At 60.6% G+C, this 19,472-nt stretch overlaps 4 protein-coding genes across 5 annotated transcripts; 2 read left to right on the top strand and 2 right to left on the bottom strand.

Annotated features, from left to right (window-relative positions):
- JSRP1 (junctional sarcoplasmic reticulum protein 1) lies at nucleotides 1–3,869 on the top strand. Its single transcript, XM_069591572.1, has 7 exons — nucleotides 1–120; nucleotides 1,105–1,257; nucleotides 1,654–1,691; nucleotides 1,854–1,983; nucleotides 2,340–2,516; nucleotides 3,148–3,239; nucleotides 3,335–3,869. The coding sequence occupies exons 2-7, from the start codon at nucleotides 1,140–1,142 to the stop codon at nucleotides 3,779–3,781; spliced, it is 1,002 nt and encodes a 333-aa protein (XP_069447673.1). The 5' UTR covers nucleotides 1–120; nucleotides 1,105–1,139; the 3' UTR covers nucleotides 3,782–3,869.
- Nucleotides 3,870–4,047: 178 nt separating this feature from the next.
- Nucleotides 4,048–6,995, bottom strand: AMH (anti-Mullerian hormone). Of its 2 annotated transcripts, XM_069591508.1 has the most exons (5): nucleotides 6,458–6,995; nucleotides 5,673–5,815; nucleotides 5,342–5,450; nucleotides 5,072–5,234; nucleotides 4,048–4,987 (listed from the first exon to the last, which is right to left on the bottom strand). In XM_069591508.1, the coding sequence occupies exons 1-5, from the start codon at nucleotides 6,909–6,911 to the stop codon at nucleotides 4,129–4,131; spliced, it is 1,728 nt and encodes a 575-aa protein (XP_069447609.1). In that variant the 5' UTR covers nucleotides 6,912–6,995; the 3' UTR covers nucleotides 4,048–4,128. The 2 variants fall into 2 exon arrangements, with proteins under 2 accessions (XP_069447609.1, XP_069447608.1); XM_069591507.1 differs by having other exon boundaries at nucleotides 4,048–5,234.
- Nucleotides 6,996–7,581: 586 nt separating this feature from the next.
- SF3A2 (splicing factor 3a subunit 2) lies at nucleotides 7,582–16,699 on the bottom strand. The gene is made up of 9 exons (XM_069591570.1): nucleotides 16,180–16,699; nucleotides 11,766–11,930; nucleotides 11,296–11,367; nucleotides 10,445–10,491; nucleotides 10,186–10,295; nucleotides 9,308–9,357; nucleotides 9,087–9,227; nucleotides 8,608–8,676; nucleotides 7,582–8,520 (listed from the first exon to the last, which is right to left on the bottom strand). Exons 2-9 carry the CDS (start codon nucleotides 11,889–11,891, stop codon nucleotides 7,702–7,704), a joined length of 1,434 nt encoding a protein of 477 aa, XP_069447671.1. The 5' UTR covers nucleotides 11,892–11,930; nucleotides 16,180–16,699; the 3' UTR covers nucleotides 7,582–7,701.
- On the top strand, nucleotides 16,298–19,061 carry PLEKHJ1 (pleckstrin homology domain containing J1). Its single transcript, XM_069591589.1, has 7 exons — nucleotides 16,298–16,445; nucleotides 16,625–16,945; nucleotides 17,026–17,093; nucleotides 17,261–17,327; nucleotides 18,169–18,259; nucleotides 18,342–18,405; nucleotides 18,495–19,061. Exons 2-7 carry the CDS (start codon nucleotides 16,852–16,854, stop codon nucleotides 18,558–18,560), a joined length of 450 nt encoding a protein of 149 aa, XP_069447690.1. The 5' UTR covers nucleotides 16,298–16,445; nucleotides 16,625–16,851; the 3' UTR covers nucleotides 18,561–19,061.
- The last annotated feature ends 411 nt before the right edge of the window (nucleotides 19,062–19,472 follow it).

The raw sequence follows: 19,472 nt of genomic DNA, 5'->3' as shown, positions 1-19,472 counted from the left end.
CACAGCAGGCCGAGGAGCTGATTGGCCCACAGCACAGCCTCCAGCCACCTGCTGCTGTCTGTCTGGGGCCACCCTCCCCGTGCTCCATGCTGTCCACCAGGCCCAGCGTGGCGACTGTGGGTAAGAGGGGCACAAGGAGGGCTGGGAAGAGGTGGGGGGTCCCCAGGACCTGGGAGGGCACCCCTGAGGTCCACAGGGGTGTCCCCGACTTCTGTGGCTGCCCCCACGCAACCCTAGGGGCCCTCCCTACCCATAGGTCTCCTCCCCCACCGACTGCTCTGGCCCCAGGGAAGGGTCCCCTTTCTGCCCAGGGATGGGTCACACTAACACTGGTGCAAGGGACACTGAGGATTCCAAAAAACAGGGGCGTGGGAGCCAACAGATGGGGTTTGGCTCCAATTCTGCACCACCTCTGGTCCACAGCTCCACCTTCAGCCTGTTTCTTCATCTGCCCTATGGGGGTGGCATAGAGGAGGCAGGGACCCCAGGGTCAGGGGTGGGAAGCCTGGCACTCCCTGCCCCTGCCTGTCATGGCCAGAGTCAGGCTGGTCCTGCCTGCTGGGGCTTGAGCTCCAACACCCACAGGGTCCGGAAGGAGGCTAGGTGCCAGGAATGAGGGGTAAGGAGGACCCAGAGGGAGACCCCAGGGGAGCAAGGGCCTAGGAGGGGCTGGGCCCCTAACCGGCCTGCCCTGCTGGCCTTGGGCACCAGATAAAAATAGTCCCTGGTCTCAGAGAACATGAGCTGACCCTGGGGCCAAGGGTTCCGGTTTAGGCTCTGTACTCACCTCTGTGTGACCATGGACAGGACCCAACCTGCTCTGGGCCCCAGCGGTCTCTGCTGTGTGCACAGGGATACTGGAGCCTGTAGAAGTTGGCCTATCCAGAGGGGTCCCAAGACAGACCTGGGGGGATGTCAAAGAGAGTGCCTGCTGGAGGGCTGTCGGGCCGTGCCCTTCGCAAGTGTGAAGTTAGCAGGGAAGGTGGCTCCAGGCAGAGGGACAAGTCAGGGTGGTGGTGTGGGGAGGCAAGGAGCTCCCTTCTCTAAGAGCTAAGCCCAGGCCCATAGCAGGGGCTCAGGCTGCCTCTTCCCCACTCCCCTTAGCCTGACTCTGGGCCTGCTGCTGCTCAGCTGTCTCCATGGCAACCAGGGCCTTGGAGGAGCTGGATGGAGGCCTGGGCAGCTGCCAAGTGGATGAGGACCTCTCTGCACTGGCTGACCCTTGTCCCGGCCAGCCTCAGAAGGACAGTGTGCAAGGTACCGGAGAAGGTGCCAGGGGAGGAAGCCCACGCCCCCATCCTCCTTCTGAGTCAGGTGGCCCACCTTCAGAAACCAGGACTTGGACTTCCACACTGGACTGGCTTAAACCATGCTCCTTGTTTCCAACTTCTGTGCCCATTAGTGTCCTGGGGGGTGGTGGGGGTTGTAAAGATCCCAGAAAACACGGGGCTGGGCCACACAGGTCAGGGTTTAGATCCTGGCTTGCCAGTGACCTGCTGTGTGCTTTTGTGCAAGGCTGTCTGAGTCTATCTACTTTCTAACCTGTAAACTGGGATATCTCCTGTCCCCAGCCCCTCACTCAGCAGAACCCAACAGAAAGTGGGATCTGGGGGTCCCCACGACTTTGATTCTCCCCTCTTTTTCCACCAACAGCGACATCCAGGTTGGCTGACTCCAGCAGCCGGTCCCATGTGAGTAGTGGGGGTGGGGGGGGGGGGGTCCTCCCTCTGGGTTTCAGCCCGAGGTGCTCCTGGAGTAGGGAGGTGCTGGCTTAAGAGGGTGGGTTTCTGCAGCCCCTGGGAAGGTTCGGTCTCCCTTAGAGGGAACATCCAGGATGACACGTGTCCCTACAGGATTCTCAGGAGCGGGTGACTGAGGGCAGCCCCACAGGCAGTGTGGACACCAAGCCCAAGAAGATGGAAAAGGAGCCTGTGTCCAAAGTGACCTCAGGAACTGGGAAGGAGAGAATGAAAGCAGGAGCAAGTGGGTTTGCAGGAGGCAGGGGTGAGGTGGGGGGATGGGTATGGACCAGCATGGGAGGGGAGGGTGGGTCCTTGGATCTGGGAGGATAGCCGGCATGGGGCTCCCGGCTGAGCGGTTTCCACGGCTGTAACTGAAAGGGCTGTGAGTCTCCGCTAATTCATGATAATACCAGCTTAGTTGCCACTAAGCTTCAGCTAATTATCTTCTGGAAAATTCTCTGCATCCCAGTGAAGCTGCCAAGCCAGCAGGGCTTAGTTTCTCAGCCCAGGGCCACACAGCCGGGCAGAGCAGAGCTGACTTTAGCCGCAGGTCTGCCCCTGGCTGCCCGAGAACCCAACCACCACTTGCTCTTGCAGCACCCCGGAGCCCCGCACGGAAGAAGGCACAGACCGCACCCCCAGCGCAGCCACCACCGCCGCCGCCGTCAGCGGCGCTGAGCGACGAGCTGCCCTGGGGAGACTTGACGCTCAACAAGTGCCTGGTGCTTGCCTCGCTTGTGGCGCTGTTGGGCTCCGCCTTCCAGCTGTGCCGCGGTGAGCCTCACACTTGGCTACTCCTTCCCGGAAGCAGGGACACCCCACGGGGAGGGTCTGTGTGCCCTGACACTAGGCGGTGTGCAGGCCGCCTGGATCTTGTAAGGGGTTCCTGGCGGCCCCCTGCACTTCTTGCTGGGCAGTGGACCTTGTGCACCCCCGTGGTCCCGTAATAGTCCCTCTATTTAGTACCGGCTCTGAGATCCCGCCATCCCTCTCACCAACAGATCTTACAGGGAACTGCCTCCTCCCCCACCCCAGTAGGGACCTTGATGCACCTGCCTCACCACCCCATACCCTGGGCCTTGCATGCCCAGGAAGGGCCATGTGCACCCCCATTTCAGTGTGTGGCTTTTCCTGTGTGCCTCAGTGCTCCCATGCCCTCAGAGAAACTGGAGCATCCTGGCACACCCTGAATGAGGGAGGTTTGAAGAGAAGCAGCAGTGGAGACCCGGAGCCCCTTCCCAGGGCTGGAAGGGACCCAGCCTAGCCTCAGTGTACCAGGGTGGAGACAGCTGGGTCCCCTTGCCTGTCCTCAGGAGAGGGGCCTCTAGGGGATGGATGGTGTGCTGTGGTTCCACTCCCGACTCCTGCCCCAGGCTGACTCGCATCCCCTCCTGTCCCCACCCAGAGGCTGTGGCTGGGGATGCAGAAGCCCCCGCACCTGTCCCTGAGTCGTGGGCCTCGTCAAGCTCATCATCCAAGGGGCCAACGTCACCCCTGGTAAGCTCTTCCTCAGTGGGCTCCTCACTGGGGGAAGAGGCTTGAGCCATGGAATTGTGGCTGATCCCACCACCCTGCACTTGTCTGCATAACAGCCAAAGCCTGAGGCCTGGGCCCCCCCAGTGAGGCAGCCTGAGCGCCCCTTGAAGTTAGAGGAAAGGGTCCAGGTTCCTAGGAGCAAAGAGGCTGCAGAGAAGGACGAATGGGAGTCTGAAGAAGCTGCTGATGAGGAGCATGCGCCCCTCGCCGGCCGAGGGCCCAAGGAGAGGCTGAAGGAGAAGCCTCGGAAGGAGAGGCCCAGGAAGGAGAAGCCACAGAAGGAGGAGAGGCTGAGAAAGGAGAAACCACGTGGTGCCAGGGAGCCCCAGGGGGCCCTACCGCGACGCTGGGAGGCCCGCGAAGGGGGCCATCGACCTTGGGGGCGAGACTCTGGAGCCCCCGAGGATAGGAAGAGGCAGGCCTGGGTCTCCCCGCGGCGCCCCGATGAGGAGGACCGGCCTCCGGGCCGCCAGAAGCGCCGTGCCGGCAAAGGCCGGGACTGAGTGAGACCGGGGCCTGTGTGCGTGAGTTTCTGAATATCTGCTCTAGGGCCCCGCGGTTCCAGCTAAATAAAGCAAGTGCTGCGGCCCCCTCATCGTCTGTTCCTTCGCACCAGGACGCCAGAACCTGCCCCAGGCCTGCGTGGCGCGGATAAGGAGCTTTGGGTGGGGGGTGGAGGGAGGACGGAGGCGCAAGGGGACAACGGGTGAAGACGGCGAGGACTGCGGGAAGGCCTCCGCCTTTCCCCAAACATGCACAAACACCCCAACCGCGTGCCTTCCCGTCTTTATTGGGGCGATGACGGGGTCCGAATAAATACGGGCCTGGGCAGCACAAGTACAGCGGGAGGTCACCGGCAGCCGCACTCGGTGGCCACCATGTTCGGGACGTGGTGCGCACTGATGCGCTCCTCGGACAGGCTGATGAGGAGCTTGCCTGTGTAGGCTGTGGGCACACAGCAGGGCGGGCGCGCCAGGGCGGCGCCGCGGGCCTGCATCTTCAGCAGCAGCACCACGTGGTTGCCGTAGCGTGGGTTGCGGTCCGACTGAGGCCAGCCGCAGGCGCCCTGGCAGTTGTTGGCCTGGTATGTCTCGGGGATGAGCACCGAGCGCTCGGCCCGCAGGTCTACGCTCAGCTCACGCAGAGCGCACGGCCCGTCTGCAGCTGCGGCTCCGGTGCTGCGCTGCGCCCGTGCAGAGCCGCTCCGCTCCCGCCCGCGCCACTCAGCGCGCAGGCCCTGCAGCGCTTTGAGTAGCAGCAGAGCGCGCAGCGGGCCGCCGGGGCCATCTGGGTTTCCAGGGCACAGTGCCAGCAGGCGCGCCAGCAGCGGAGGGGCGGCAGGAGGCAGCCCAGGGAGGGCGCGCAGCTCGGCAGCTGCTGCCTGAAGCTCGGCAGCCACACGGCGCGCTAGTCCCGCGGCCCACAGAGGGGACTTGGGACCTTGCGGCGTTGCGGGGACCCCGGTGGTGGCTGCCGTTGGCGGCAGCAGCAGCAGCAGCGGCTCCTCGCCGTCCAGCAGGCGCTCCAGGGCCGTGGGGTCCGACAGGTTGACCTGGCCCTGCGGGAAACCAGCCAGTGCGCCGGGGTCCAAGGCCAGTCGCGGTGGCGAGCTCCGGGCCGGGGGTCCCCGCAGCGCGCGCACCAGGCGCGTGAGAGTCTCCAGGAAGGGATCGGCGCTGGGCGGTGCCTCCTCTGGCTCTGGGGAAGGCCTGGACAGCAGAGTCGGGGGTCGGGAGGGCGCAAGGCTGCGGCGTCCACACTCCCCGCATCCCCAGGTCCGAGCCTGCGCGCACCTGGGCTGTGGGAAGGGCACCAAGTCCAGCCGACCGTGCGCGGGCATCGGTGCCGACGACCGCGCCGACAGCAAGAGCAACAGGGCCGGGGTTTTTCGTGTGAAGCAGCGGGAGTCTGCACCGAACAGCAGCGCCTGCAGCTGGGCGGTGCTCAGGGGCTCACCTGAGAGGGAAGGCGCGTGTGCCGTGCGGTTCAGCGGCCGGGGATGGGCTGGGGTCTGCGGGTCGAGGGCAGCCACCCAATCGGGTCCCTGTCGAGGCAAGGCCTACCATTTCCACGGCGCTGCAGGGTCAGGGCTAGCCCAGGCCGGCGCCAGGCCCCCTCCGGAGGGTCCACGACCAGGGCCAGGAAGTCCGAGTCTGCGGTCAGGCAGAGGCTCTGCAGGCAGACACGGGGAGTTCAGCCAGGTTGGGGGAAGGGCATGGATGCCAACCCTGCTCTGCCTGCTGCCCTTAACATCCCCTCAAGGTCTAGCCTGGACACTTGTGGCCTTTCTGTGAGGCCAAGTTAAAAACAACACAAACACAAACCCATAATCCCTCCCTTGCTCTGTGGGGGGGCCTGGGGGGCCTGAGAGAGCCACATTCCACTCCCTGGTACCTGGGTGCCTGGTAGCCCAGCCCCGGTGACAGTGACCTCCAGGCCAGGCCCTGGGTACAACACCAGCAGCGCCAGCTCTGGGGGGCTGGCTCCTCCAGGTGGAGGCTCCTGGAACCTCAGCAAGGGTGTCGGCTCCCACGTCACTGCGGCCAGGACAAAGGAAGAAGGGAGGCACCTGAGCCACCGAAGCCTGAGCACCTCCCCTAAGCCTGTCCCCTCCATAGGAGACCCCACGCCAACCAAAGCCTGGGGGAACCTGGTGAGAGGTTTGACGCTGGCTCCTGGCTTCTCTGGGACAGGAGTGGCCTAGAAGTGATGGATAGGGTGGGCAGTGGGGCTGCCACCTGTGTTTCCCCAGCCCTTGGGGGCTCTAGGCCTGGAGAGCTCCTGGGGGAGTCCTGGTAGTGGGTCTGAGGACAGCGATCCCTTGGAACAGGAACCTCTTGCTACCCAGTGTGGAGGGAGAGGCACTCCTCTGCTGGACCATCAGGCTGCACTGACCTGCCTCCCTCCTCCATCCCCCACCGTGTAGCTCCCAGGTAGGTGAACAAGGTGTTAGCCCCCACATCCCCCTCTGCCAGGCACTGCATGGGGAGAGGGGTGGCTGGGAGCTGGAGAACTTCTGGCCCCAAACAAGCAAAGATACAGTGACCCACCTCTCTGGCCATTAGCCTCCACTTCCTGAGACTGGGGAGGGGTCTGGGCTGGGGGCTCTGCAGTCCTCTGGTCTTGGGAGGAGGGCACTAGAGCCTGGCCTCCCACCCCAGCCCCGACACAACACATACCTTCCTCCAGGTGCAGGACCACCAGCCACCGGCCCCCGGGCTCCCCCAGCCATGCCTGCAGCCGCTGCAGGTGGGGCAGCACAGGCTGCCCGTCACCAGCGGGGCACACAGCGAAGGTGGTCAAGTCACTCAGGCCCCAGTGGGTGCGCCGCACAGCCTCCAGGAAGGCCTGCTCATAGCCGCTCAGGGACCCCACCACCCGCAGGGGGGCCCTGCTCCCGTTGCCACTCCCATGCAGGGTCACCAGGCACAGGGGGTCCTGAGGGCTGCCTGGCAGCCAGAGACTGGGGAGTGGCCAGTCCCAGTCTTGCTGAAAGATGAGTGTCCCGCTGCCTGTGGCCTGCTCCCTGGGCGAGGCTGAGGTACTGGAGACCTCTTCCCTGGGGGTCCCTGGCCTCAGCAGAGCCCCCATGGCCGACAGCACCAGGGCCAGAGAGAGAGATGGACCGGGCATCCTGGGAGCTTCCAGGGGCTGTGCTGCCCTACTTTATAAGGGGAGCAGGGCTGTTTGTGGTACAGGGCAGTCCCTATCTCCTCCTGGGACATGACCTTGGAGACTGGTGCCTGCTGCAAGCCTGGGAGGCCTGTGGCCTTCTCAAAGCCCCCTCTGTTCCAACCTGCCTGTCTATCTCCTGAGCAGTGATACAGTGTGTGTGGCCTGTGACCCATTTGTCAGACTGTCCTTGACAAATCTTTCCCCTCCCCAGAGCAGGAATGTGAGCAGGAGTGCATGCCCCAGACAGTCAGACTATCAACAACCTGGGGGTGTTGGAGGGCAAGGTGTGGAGCCCCTGCCCCAGGAGGATTCAGGTGCCAGCCCCAAGGGGGATGACGCTTCACATCGGGTAGGCAGGTCTGTCCCCCAGTGACCCCACGTGCTCGCTCACCCTACCTCTGAGGCCCACAGAGACCCCCAAGGAGAGTGAGCAGCCTTCTTCGCTCTGCTGTCTTCCCAGAGAACCACCCCACATTCTGCTGGCCCACAGGGTCTGTCCTTGCAGAGACACCAGGGGCCACCCCCTGTGGTCCAGGTGGGACCCTGACACCCCCTATGGTGGTGGAAAGCAGTCACGTGTGTCCACCCACAGCAAGCTGACCGCCCACAGGTTAACACAGCAGTCCAGTTCAGGGTCAGCAGACTCTTTAATGAGCTCTGGGGACACCCAGCCCAGTACAAAAGAACTCTACTCTGAGGGCGAAACCCAGGAAAACCAAACCAGACTTGCTAGGATGGGGGTGGCTTTTCAGTTGGTGGGGGGAGGGGGAGGAATGTTCCCAGGGCCTTCGGAGGGCAGTGGAGGCCTCAGCATCGGGGGCATGGGCGTTGGGGGGTGCACCCCAGGATTTGAGGGGTGCACCCCAGGTGGCTGAGGATGGACCCCAGGAGCCGGAGGATGGACCCCAGGAGGAGGGGGGTGGACCCCAGGAGGCTGGGGGTGGATCCCAGGGGCTGGTGGGTGGACCCCAGGAGCTGGTGGGTGGACCCCTGGAGCCTGGGGGTGAACGGCAGGAGTCGGGTGCACCCCTGGAGCCTGGGGGTGAACTGCAGGAGCTGGTGGGTGCACCACTGGTGCCTGGGGGTGAACACCAGCAGATGGGGGAGGATGGACCCCTGGGGCTGGAGGGTGGACTCCCGGAGCAGGAGGGTGGACTCCTGGGGCTGGAGGGTGGACCCCTGGAGCAGGGGGGTGGACCCCAGATGCTGGTGGGTGAACCACTGGTGCCGGGGGGTGGACCCCAGGAGCTGGGGGATGGACCCCAGGAGCAGGGGGATGCACCCCAGAGGCTGGTGGGTGGACCACCGGTGCTGGTGGGTGGACCCCAGGAGCCGGTGGGGGCAGCTGAGGAGGGCCTGGGGGCCCTGAGGGTGCAGGCCCACTGGGCGGCATCGGTGGCAGGGGCAGGCCTCCTGGTGGGGGCGGAGGCAGCGACTCTGGTAGTGGCGGGCGAGGGGGCAGGCCGTTCATCAGTGGGGGTGGGGGCCGTTTCACCCCAGGAGGCCCAGCAGGAAGGCTCGGTGGGGCTGGTGGCTTTTCCATCTTGAAGTGGAACTGGAGGAAAAACTGGACAGACAGGAAGAACTGAGTAGGGTCCCAGAGGCCTTGGGGTGGGAGAAGGATGGGGAACTGCATGGACATGGACTGACTCACTTGCTTGGTTTCCCGGTTCCAGTGAGTCCAGAACTTGCCTTCAGCCTTGTCTATTTCCCTGCTTGGCACCTGTGCGGGGTAGAGGGGCAGACAGGCCCTCAGGACCATGAAATGGCCTGGCCCAGGAGGCCCTTCTATGAGGGAACAGGGTCTGACGTGGGGGTGACAGCTGGCATTCTTGCTCCACTGCTTAGCAGCCCTGCCACCCAGGGAAGCTGCAACCTACCCTGTCTCGTTAACATGTATCTGAGAATTGGACCAGGTCAGAGTCCTGCACAGCCTGGTAACAGGGCCACCTCACTGCTAGGGCCATGCCAGGGTCTGATTCACGGTGGACACCCAGCCCCTGCCCTCGCTCTGCATCGTCTTCTGACAACCCTCAGGAGGCAAGGGCCCAGAGGGGGCGCCTGGTGTGGGCTGGGGCCAGCTGCTTGGATGGAGCAGACCCTGCAGGACCCTCCGGGGTCCCAGCAAACTACCTTGAAGGCGATGGTCTCATAGGGCTCAGCGGCCATGAGTAGGTACTGCCAGCGCCGGTCCGGGGGCTCGATCCTCTGCTCGTAGGCAGACATGAAGCGGTGTCGGGGCATGATGCCCTCGGCAATCTCAGGGTAGTCGATCTGCAGGGACACGGCCAGTGACAGCACTGCCTCTCAGGGGCCCCTCCCCTCAGGACAAAGGGTTCCCGGCCTTTGCTCACCTGGAAAAGGAGGCTCTGCTGGCCCATCTCTGTATCTCTCTGCTTGGTTACTGCAACACAAGAGGATGTCAGGTCCAGTAACGGGGTCCTAGGACTGGCCTAATGTCACCCACGAATGGGAGAGCTGGCTTGGCAAGTGGGGGGAGGTCACCCTGCTGGGCAACTAGCAGTCATTGGCCCAAGGGTGGGAGGGCTGTGCCCCAGGTGCCACCTGCCTGATATCACTTGGGTGGGGGCAGAGGGTGGGCTCCCCACTGCCCACCCTCCTCCACCAGACCTTCTGGGAGCGGGTGCCCATCACTGTCTAGCTCTGTGGCTTTGGGCTGCTCTCCACACAGCTCCGGGGCCCTTCATATGCGCCCTCAGGCACTTAGTGTCTCCCTGACACAGCCAGGAAGAGGCCAGATGACCCAGACTGACCAAAAGGCCTGTGGTGGCCTCCCTGGGGGTAGTGTCATCCTCGCCCTGGCTCACCAAGCTGGACCACTCCAAGGCCTTCCCAAGCCATGTCTTGTCTGAAACGCCAGTCATACACAGGGTGTGCCCACTTCAGCAAGAACACCTGCAAGGAGGCCTGCCTTCCCCTCCTCCCTGGCAACCCGATCCTCTGCAGCTGCTGGCCCAGGTAAGCCTCCTCTTTCCTTTACTCTCTCTCCATGTGAAAAGGCACCAGCACCCAGTTCTAAGGTCAGAGGAAAGGACTACACCAGGGCCTGCAGTCCCCTCCCACCCTCGCACCCACCTCTGCTAGGAGTGTAAAGAGCAGAGGAGACACTAAGGCCCCCGCCCTCAGGGCAGGAAGCCTCTAATGGAAGCTGAGGCCACTGGTGAAGCTGGAGGTGGGTGAGGGACTGCCCACCCAGGGCATCGACAGTTACCTTTGTAGCCCGGGCGGCCGATCTTCACAAACTTCTTCACTTCTACCTTGACCTTCTCCGGTGCTGGCTGGGCGGGGGCCTCCTTGGCCTCCTTGGCTGCTCGCCGGGCCCTGCAGGTGGGACGGACACAGTGTTGAGGCCCCTCCTCACAGGCCATCAAGGCCACAGCCCCAGGCGCCAGGAGCGCCCATCCCCGGCCGACCTTGGAGATGTGAGGTGAGGGGGACAGCAGGCATGGGAAGGGGTGCCAGGTACTTACAAGTTGGTCTGATGTTTCTTCCCCTGGGTGTGCGCGAGGTAACTCCCCTGGAACATGAGAGGAACATGCAATTGAGGGCACAGTGAGGGAGTGGTGCCCGGTGTCCCACCCGGGCCCGCCTCCATCCACAGGGCTCAGTGCTGACGGGCACCCGGTGGCTACTGAACACATGAGCTCTCGTGGATCTGCACACAGGGGGACGAGATGCTCAAAAGCCAGAGATGAGAGTCTCGGGTCGGGGGGACACAGCAGTCTTGTGGCTGCCAGGATGTGGGTGGGGCCAGTGGATATTGCTGGGCAGTGGTGGGGACACCTGGAATAAACATGCCCTTTGATTCCACCTCAATAATGTCCCAAGAAGAAAACACGTGTATCAGCAGTTTCCAACTGGAGGCTTTTCTGACCTCCAGGGACTCTATGTCCAGGATGGTCCCCCAAAGAGAAGGGGGAGCCTCAAAACCGCTGGGAGATGCTCCCATACGAGACTATTCAGCTCAGTGCAGCTGTCTGGAGCTGCGAACCATCTGGACAGAAAGTGCGCCCTCCATACACAGGAAAGGACAGAGAGGACCTGCTTATGGCAAAGGACAGGAACCCAATGCAAGCAAGCATCCGACTGACACTTGCTTAAAGACTCAAACTAGAAGCCACGCCTTCCAGACCTCTCGCCCCATGTGGACATCCTGGACATCCCCACATGTACAGATGCACATCTGTGATGTCGGAGCCACTGATGTTACAGGAAACTGACAGATGGAGGTAGGAACCCCACGGTGGCTGTCCCAGTGCCATGCAGGGCGGAGATGGCACAGCGGGGCTCTAAAGCCAGTACCTCCCTGGGAAAAACGCACCTCATTGTTATGTAGCGTCAGGCACAGCTTGCACTCATAGGAGCCCAGATGGTTCTTCATGAAGTAGGGGTCCTGCAGAAGAAACACATGTGTCAGGCAGTGGGGGAGACGCTCAGGGATGGAGGACAAGCTGGAGCCCCAAGCCAGCACCACCGCCCCTGGGATCCCACAGGGTCCACTGCACGGGGCTAGGGCTGGGGCTGACTGCCCGCCTCTGCAGCAAGACCCGGAGAGGGCTCCCTTGAAAGCCCCCAGCCCCACATTAGTGGTGGCCTGGGATCTAGGAAGAGGCAGAGCCAAAGGTGCACTGCTGATCCTCCAACTCCCCAGCCGGGACAGGGCTCCTCGTGCTGCAGTACAAGCTGGGCGCGGGCAGAGGAGAGAAGCAGGCAGGCCAACCCCAGGCCTGGGGAGACCATGGTCTGGAGGGCGCTGAGCTGCTGCTTTAGGGTGGGCAGGTGGGCGCACACCTTATTGATGTCAATGGTTTCTAGGGCCAGCTGTCGCAGGCGCTCCCGGCGGTCCCGGTTGCTCTCAGAGGAGGAGGCCACACCCCCGCTCCCGGTCTTGCCCCCGGGGCGATGCTGGAAGTCCATGGTGAGACCCTGGGCACTCTGTCAGACCAGGGGAGAAACCTGCGGAGGCCAAGGGGCAGCTGGTGAGACTACGTGTGAGATCTCACCCTCCTGGCCTGGCCTCACCTCTCCCCACTCTCACCGCCCCAGCCCTGGCTTCACCACCTGTCTCCCAATGGCTGAGGGCCCATGCTGGGCCAGGCACACAGGGATGAGGAAGGAGAAACAGGAGAAACGAGGCATCTCCAGGTGACAGTAGGGGTGGACCGGAGAGGAAGGTCTCTTTGACTGAGGAGTGCAAAGACCCAGGGACCCGAAACAACAGAGAAGAGGAGGCTGAGTTCTCACTAATTAGTCCCATCTCCTCTAAGCAGCCTTCCCAAACTGCCCAGGCCCACACCATTCACCCCCTTCTCTGAATCTCTTTTCTGCTCGTCTACACTTCCTTCCCGCAACCTAAACTCTACTTCTCTGATTCAGCAGTACATTTGCTGGAACAAGGAACACATCCGTCTACCTGCCTGCCCCCGACCCCCACTGCCTAACACACGAGACAGTCACAGCTCGTTTGCAGCTGAGGCAACTCTTCCAGGCCCTGGATTCTCCTCCATGCCCATCAAGCTATCCAACTGCTGTTTCCTACTGTTCCCCATACTGCTCCAGGTGCAGTTCAGATCCAGCCTCGGGTACCTTCCTCTCATCCTACACTCTCTTTACTGTCAAAGCTGGCCCCAGGCCCCTGGTTTAAACCCACAGTATCTTGACTCTGTTAGGGTAAGCTCACAGAGATGGGGCCCAAGAGTGTGAACCCCCAAAGATGTACCTGTCCTGCTCCCTGGGGTGCCTGGACACGTCACCTCACGCAGAAGAGGGGACTTTGCAGGTGGGATTAAGTTAGGTCTCTGAGATGGATATGACCCTGGATTCCCTGGGGGGGCCAAGTGTCATTATAGGGTCCTTATAAGAGGGAGGGGGAGGGTCAGAGGCAGATACAGGAGATGCTGCTCTGCTGGCTGTGAGCCAGGGATGCAGTGCCTCCAGAAGCTGGAAAGCACATGTCTTTCAGCAGGAGCTGGTACTCCCCTGAAGCCTCCAGAGGGAACAAAGCCCAGTGAGACTAGTGCTGAGTTTCTGACCACATAGATGCAGCGCAAACTCATGTCATGGAAGCCACTGGTGATTTCCTGTACCAGCCAGCTGTGCCACTAACTTGCCCTACAACTTGATGAGTTTATGAAAACCTCACGTCGGGTGACCAGTAGGGTGACCTAGCTGGCTGCAGAATCACCAGGCCTAACTCTTTTACTACACACAAGGCCACCCAGAGCCATCAACTGGTAAAGGCAAAACACTAACAGAGCCAAGAGTTCCAGTCAGTTTGGGGACAGCCAGTTCCTTCATAAGCAGCCAGAAGAACATGCCAATGGTGAAAGCCCTCAAGGAGAATCTGACCAACTCAGGAAACCCAAAAGCAGACAGATACTTAATCACTCAGCAGCCTACCTGTTGGGAGTCTCAGAGAGGCTGGGGTAAGGCCAGGTCCATTGGTGCCTGCCTGTTGAGCAGCAGGCTCCACGCTGCCCACTCCCGCCCCCCCAACCTGGCCTGTGTCCAGCAGGCAAGAAACCTGGCTTGAGTCCCCAGCCCAGGGGACAGGGGAGATCAGGAGTTTCTTCTGGGGAGAGAGCACCAGAGACAGTATTCTCAGACACTGAAAGTTGGGGGCTCTGCATCCCCTAAACCTCAGCACTTTGCCAGGCCCACTGAGCTCACTAGAGAAGCACTGCTCTCCATGCAGAAGAGTGAAGTCGCTCAGTCGTGTCCGATTCTTTGTGACCCCATGGACTGTAGCTTATCAGGCTCCTCCGTCCATTGGATTTTCCAGGCAAGAATGCTGGAGTGGATTGCCATTTCCTCCTCCAGGGGATCTTCCAGAACCCGGGTCTCCCGCATTGCGGGCAGACGCTTTACCGTCTGAGCCACCAGGAAGCTCCACACAGAACTGATATCTAAACAGATGTGAAGAAATGCATGTACTGGGGAAAAAGGAAACTCAGTGAAAAGCTCAACAGAAGATGTTAACATCCTCTTGGATGATGGGCGATGTTCCCACAGCTCGAAACTAGAACAGGATGCCACAGATTAGCATGGCCAATTAACACTAGATAAACCCTTTAAGCAAAGATGCAGTGAGCCTAACACACTGAATGTGAGCGCCTGAAGATAAGAGTCAAAGCTATCATAAAGAACAGAAAAATAAACAATAGCAAAATAACAAGATAACAGGAGGCAAAGCAAGAACCTAGAAATTTTGGACTGAGAACACAACATGGCCACACTACTATATTTAATAAAGATATAACCTATAGGAACCTACTGTATAAAGAACACAGAAAACTCTGCTCAGTGCTCTCTAACGACCTACACAGGGCAACAAAACGAAAAACAATGGGTCTGTATATATGTATAACTGATTCACTTCGCTGTACACCTGAAGCACAACACTGTTAGTCAACTACAGTCCAAATACAAAACTAAAACTAGAAAAGAAAAACAAAAAACTTGGAGAGTATTATCAAAGAAACAACCTAAAAAAATAAAAAACTCTCCAATAAATAGACCATGAAGTTTCCTAGTAGATGGGAAAAAACTCAGCAACAAGAGGTTAGAAACCAGGATGAGATGAGAGCCTTCAGAACAGCAGGAACACATAAGGCAGGGCAAGGCTTTTCCCAATTCCCATCAGGGGCTTTCAATCTAGAACTTTACACCCACACTTCTGACTGTCGGGATGGATAAAGCCATTTTCAGCAAACTGAGGACTCAAACTGAACAAATGAGTCGACTTCTTCAAAACCTACCTGAAGAGCTCTGATGGGAAAAAGAGGAGACAGTGGGACTGAAAACAGAAACCAGCCCATGGGAGCCTGGACAGAAGGTTCTAGGATAGTTACTCAGCTGCTGAGTGGAGCTCCAGTCCTCAGTGGAACAGGAGGATGCCAGCGCTGAGAGGAAAGTTTGCAGGCAGGAAAAGAAAAAAAGACATCCATTGTTTCAACCCATGGCAAACTACAACCCATACGCTTGCAAAGAGCGCACTCATCCGAAAAGCCCCTGATGCTTGGAAAGACTAACCACGAAAGAAGGGGGCAGCAGAGGATGGGATGGTTGGATGGCATCACTTACTCAATGGACATAAGTTAAGTGTAGTTGTTCAGTCGTGTTCGACTCTTTGCTACTGTAGCCCACCCGGCTCCTCTGTCCATGGGATTCTCCAGGCAAGAATACTGGAGTGGGTTGCCATTTCCTTCTCCAGGGGATCTTCCCGACCCAGGGATCGAACCTGGGTCTTCCGTATTACAGGCAGATACTTTACCCTCTGAGCCACCAGGGAAGCCCCAATGGGCATAAGCTTGAGCAAACTCTGGGAGATGGTGAAAGACAGGGAAGCCTGATGTGCTGCAGCCCATGGGGTCAGTCAGATGCGACTGAAAAACAAGGCGTGTGAAATGATGATGCTTTGAGAGAAAAATTAATAACCAGCAAAATCAGACAAATAGGAAGAATGAAGAAATGAAAGCGCTCTGGGGGGAGGGTTAAGAGGAGAACAGTACCCTCAAAAAGCAGCACGGCTCAATACAGTACCCGCCTGAGCAGCGAACGCTATTTTCAGCCCTAGAACATAAGACTGACAATCTGACTGAAGCTCAGGTTAACCACATCCATGGTATGAAGGATGAGGCTGCAGCGGGTGAGGGGGAGGCAGAAATGAGACCTCAGCAGTCACGGTAGGAAGTTGAGAGACCACTTCTACACCCGACTCAGGCTATTTACAAGCTCAGGTCGCTCGTACTCAGCTGCCAAAGGGCAGAAGGGAGAAGGGGGCCGGGCTCCCAGAGTGACAAGGGGAGAAGTCATTTAAACTCTGGGCTTCGCTCGCTAAACGCGCCTAGCTAACGGGTCTTGGGCCTCGAGCCAAGAGATCCGCCTCTGGACCTTCCTCACTCCTCGGCGGGCCTGGAACCAGGCGCGCCGTCACCCCCACCTATTACAGGAACCAGGTAAGCCCCGGACCACAAAGCCAGCAAACCAGAGGACTCAGGGAAGGCGCCCCGGGTCCGCTGCGACCCGACCCGACCCAACGGGCCTTTGCAACCGGAGCTCCCTGCGGGAGGGTGGGGGTGCTGGGCCGGCCCAGCGCCCGACGGGTAGAGAGCCGATGCCGCCCTCAACCCAGCACTTCAGCCACTCCCCTCCAAGGAGTCCCCCGGGGCCGCCGCCCTTGTCTCGCACTACTACTAATCCTCACCCACGATTTCGTCAAGTCCACGGGCTCCTCACACACTGCCTTGGTCTATTCAGGCGCCACAGCCACCACGACGACCTCGTCCTGCGCACGCGCGCCGAGAGCTGAGAAAGCACTTCCGGGGACAGGCCGGGCCGGGCCTCCTGCGTACGCATGCCCGGCCCGCCCAATGGCGCGGGCGACACGCTGATAGGCTGAAGGAAAGAGGGGAGCGGAGTGCAAACCGGAAGTCGAAGTCCGCGTGCACCCCGGATAATTTCGTTCTTTCGGTCAGTACCGCTCGCGCAGGGCCAGTTTTCGCGGGGAGGGTAGTTGCGACTCGCCTCCCACCCCTGGCGCCTGTTCGTTTGAATAACGGGCACCACCGGTCGTGGGGATGCTTTATTGTTCCCATCCCGGGTTCACGTTATTACATGGTCATATATGACACCGTCCATTTTGCCTATAGTCCCGTTCGCCCCAGGAAGTGCCCGCTCCGTCTTGACGGCCTCCGAGACGCTTCCGCCACACGCCGGTGATTGACAGACCGAGCGGCCCGGGAGCGCGCAGGCGTAGTAGCTCCGGCTGAGCTTCCGGGACGGCGCCGTAGGACCCTTGGCGCCGGCATCGGCGAGCGTTGGGACGGCGGCCGGGAGGGCGCGGCCGGCGTTCCGCGTTCTGGGTACCGGCGGCGCCATGCGCTATAACGACAAAGAGCTGCAGGCGTTATCCCGGCAGCCTGCCGAGATGGCAGCCGAGTTGGGCATGCGGGGACCCAAGAAAGGCAGCGGTGAGCGGTCCGGGACGCCGGAGCGGGGGGGCGGGAGTGGGCAGGTACTGAACCCGCGCGATCCCGCCTTGTGCTCGCAGTGGTGAAGCGGCGGCTGGTGAAGCTGGTGGTCAACTTCCTTTTCTACTTCCGTACGGACGAGGCGGAGGTAGGGTGGTAGAGAGGATCGGAGTGGGGGTTAGGTTCGGAGTTCGGAGTCGGGGACGGGGCGGGGTCGAGGTCCGGTGTCAGAGCAGGGCGGGCTCGGGAATCGGGGGCGGGGCAAGGGGCGGGCGGGTTCCCGGGGTCCTCCCCCATGCGCCTATTTGCCCGCAGCCCATTGGAGCCCTGCTGCTGGAGCACTGCAGAGTCATCCACGAAGAACCCAGCAGCTTCTCCATCAGTGAGTGCGGCCTGGGACGAGGCTGCTTGTCCCCGCCCCGGCGTGGCCCCACCTAAGTCCCTAGAGGCTGAGTGCAGTGTCCGGGCAGCCTCACGCGCTGGCTCCTCCCGTGGGGCCCAGTAGCCTAGACGGAAGCGATCCGAACGGCCGCCGTTGTCTTGTTGGGGAGCATTTCTCTCCCGGCGTGCCTCGCTGCAACTGTTCCATTTCTCCTGTGAGCAGGGCTTGTGCTGGGGATCCGGGAGGGTTTTCTTCTCGGTGCTTTTGAGAGGGTGGGGTCTGCAGGGGGAAAGATAGAGCTTCTACTAGTTTCCGCTGGAGGCCGCAAGAAAGTGCCACAGACTGGGAGGCTTAAATAGAAAAATGTATTCCTCCCTGTTCTAGGGGGCGAGAAGTCTGACATCAGAGTGTCAGCGCGTCTGCTTCCTTCTGAAGGAGAATCTGCCCAGCTTCTGGAGGGGTCGTTGGCAAAGCTTGTCTTGTAGAAACATCTCCCCATCTTTGCCTTCATTTTCTGGGATCTTCTCTCTTGTGTGGTTGGGTCTAGGTTCGGCTTTTCTTAACAGCAGTTCTATTGGATTAGAGGTTCACCCTCCTGCGGTGTGAGCTCAGCTTAACCACTTAACTACCTATGCCTGTAGTGACTCTGTGTCCAGATAGAGTCCCTGTCTTGGGAGATATACGTTTTAAGACGTGAACGTATGTTTTCTGGGGGACACGATTCAACCCACAGCCAGCTGTTGGGAAGCAGTGGGCCCAGACCGGGGCTGTAAAAGGAGGTTGAGGCCTGGGTGGGGGAGGTGGGAGGGGCAGGGACATATGGGGGCTGCTCCCTTCCCAGGCTTCCTGGAGGACCCAGAGAGGAAGTACCACTTCGAGTGCTGCAGTGAGGAGCAGTGTCAGGAGTGGATGGCTGCGCTGCGTCGAGCCAGGTGGGGTGCTGACAGAACCTAGGGCCAGGCGGAGCCTAGGGCAGTGCGGGGCCCTGGGGGCTCACTCAGCTTTCCTCTCCAGTTACGAGTTCATGCGGAGGAGCCTCATTTTCTACAGGAATGAGATCCAGAAGATGACTGGCAAGGTGTGTGTGGGAGTGGGGGCAGGGGGCGGGGGATGGGGGCCTCCTGGGCTCAGGCTTAAGCCCACCACCCTTGTTGTCCACCCACGCAGGACCCCCTGGAACAGTTTGGCATATCAGAGGAGGCCAGGTTCCAGCTGAGCGGCCTGAAGGCATGAGGCCGGGTGGGGCTCCCCAGCTGTCCTGTTGTCGGACAAGGCCTCCCTGCCCTCCCGGCCTCAGATTTCCTGACCAACCCTGGATTTGCTGTGGGAAGTGTCTTGGTTTAAAGACTTCAAACGCCCCAGGGTGGGCAGGGGCTGCCTTGTTGCGAGGAACCACCCAGCAAGTGTCCTCTAGACACACTGGGAACCACTGGACTGGTTTGGTACGTTGGTGCTACCTGCTGCTGCCAGGGGACCAGTGCCCCCTCCCATGAGCTGTGCCCTGCCCTTTGGGTGCGTTGACTCAGGGCCTGGCAGGTGCAATTCTCCTGCGCTGGGCAGGCTGAATGTATAAAGTTAGGTGAAGCTGTGAAGGGCGTGGGACTGTGCTGGGGCCGCTGTGAATTCTCCTGCTGAAGGGGCAGGCCCTGGCCGGACGCCTCTGGGCAGTGCTGGAAGGCTTGCCTTTGGGGTGGCCAGTATATTCTGTTCAAATAAAGGTACCTCTTTTCCATACGGGCCAGTGGTGCTGTGACTGCAGAGAGGAACGTGTGTCCTCTGCTGTGCGCCTGTCCTGCATCTGCACAGCCGTTCCTGAGGGAGACGAGGCTCTTCCCAGGTTCAAGGTTGAAGTGCCTGGGAGCAAGAGTGGGGGGGCCTGGAACCCAGAGCCAGGAAGGTCAAGGGGGGCTGGGACCCAGCCTACAGAGCTTCTGGCACTGACAGGCCCCCGTCTGAGTGCCAGCAGGACCTCAGGAAGGGTTTGTTGGTGGCGTTAAGGTCGCTAAGTAGTCGGTTTAGGAAGGCTAAAAGGAGACTACCCTGGGTGGTCCTGACCTGGTTATAGTTGTCGGTCCTTGAGCAGGGGCTGGGCCTCTGAGACCGGGGTTGGGGAAGTCATTGTGACTTGTCTGTCGTGGCCACCGT

Source organism: Ovis canadensis, chromosome 5 (genome assembly GCF_042477335.2).
Source record: "Ovis canadensis isolate MfBH-ARS-UI-01 breed Bighorn chromosome 5, ARS-UI_OviCan_v2, whole genome shotgun sequence".
Taxonomy (NCBI): domain Eukaryota; kingdom Metazoa; phylum Chordata; class Mammalia; order Artiodactyla; family Bovidae; genus Ovis; species Ovis canadensis.
Note: the sequence above shows the minus strand (reverse complement) of the source record. Positions and strands in the feature narration are given on the sequence as shown.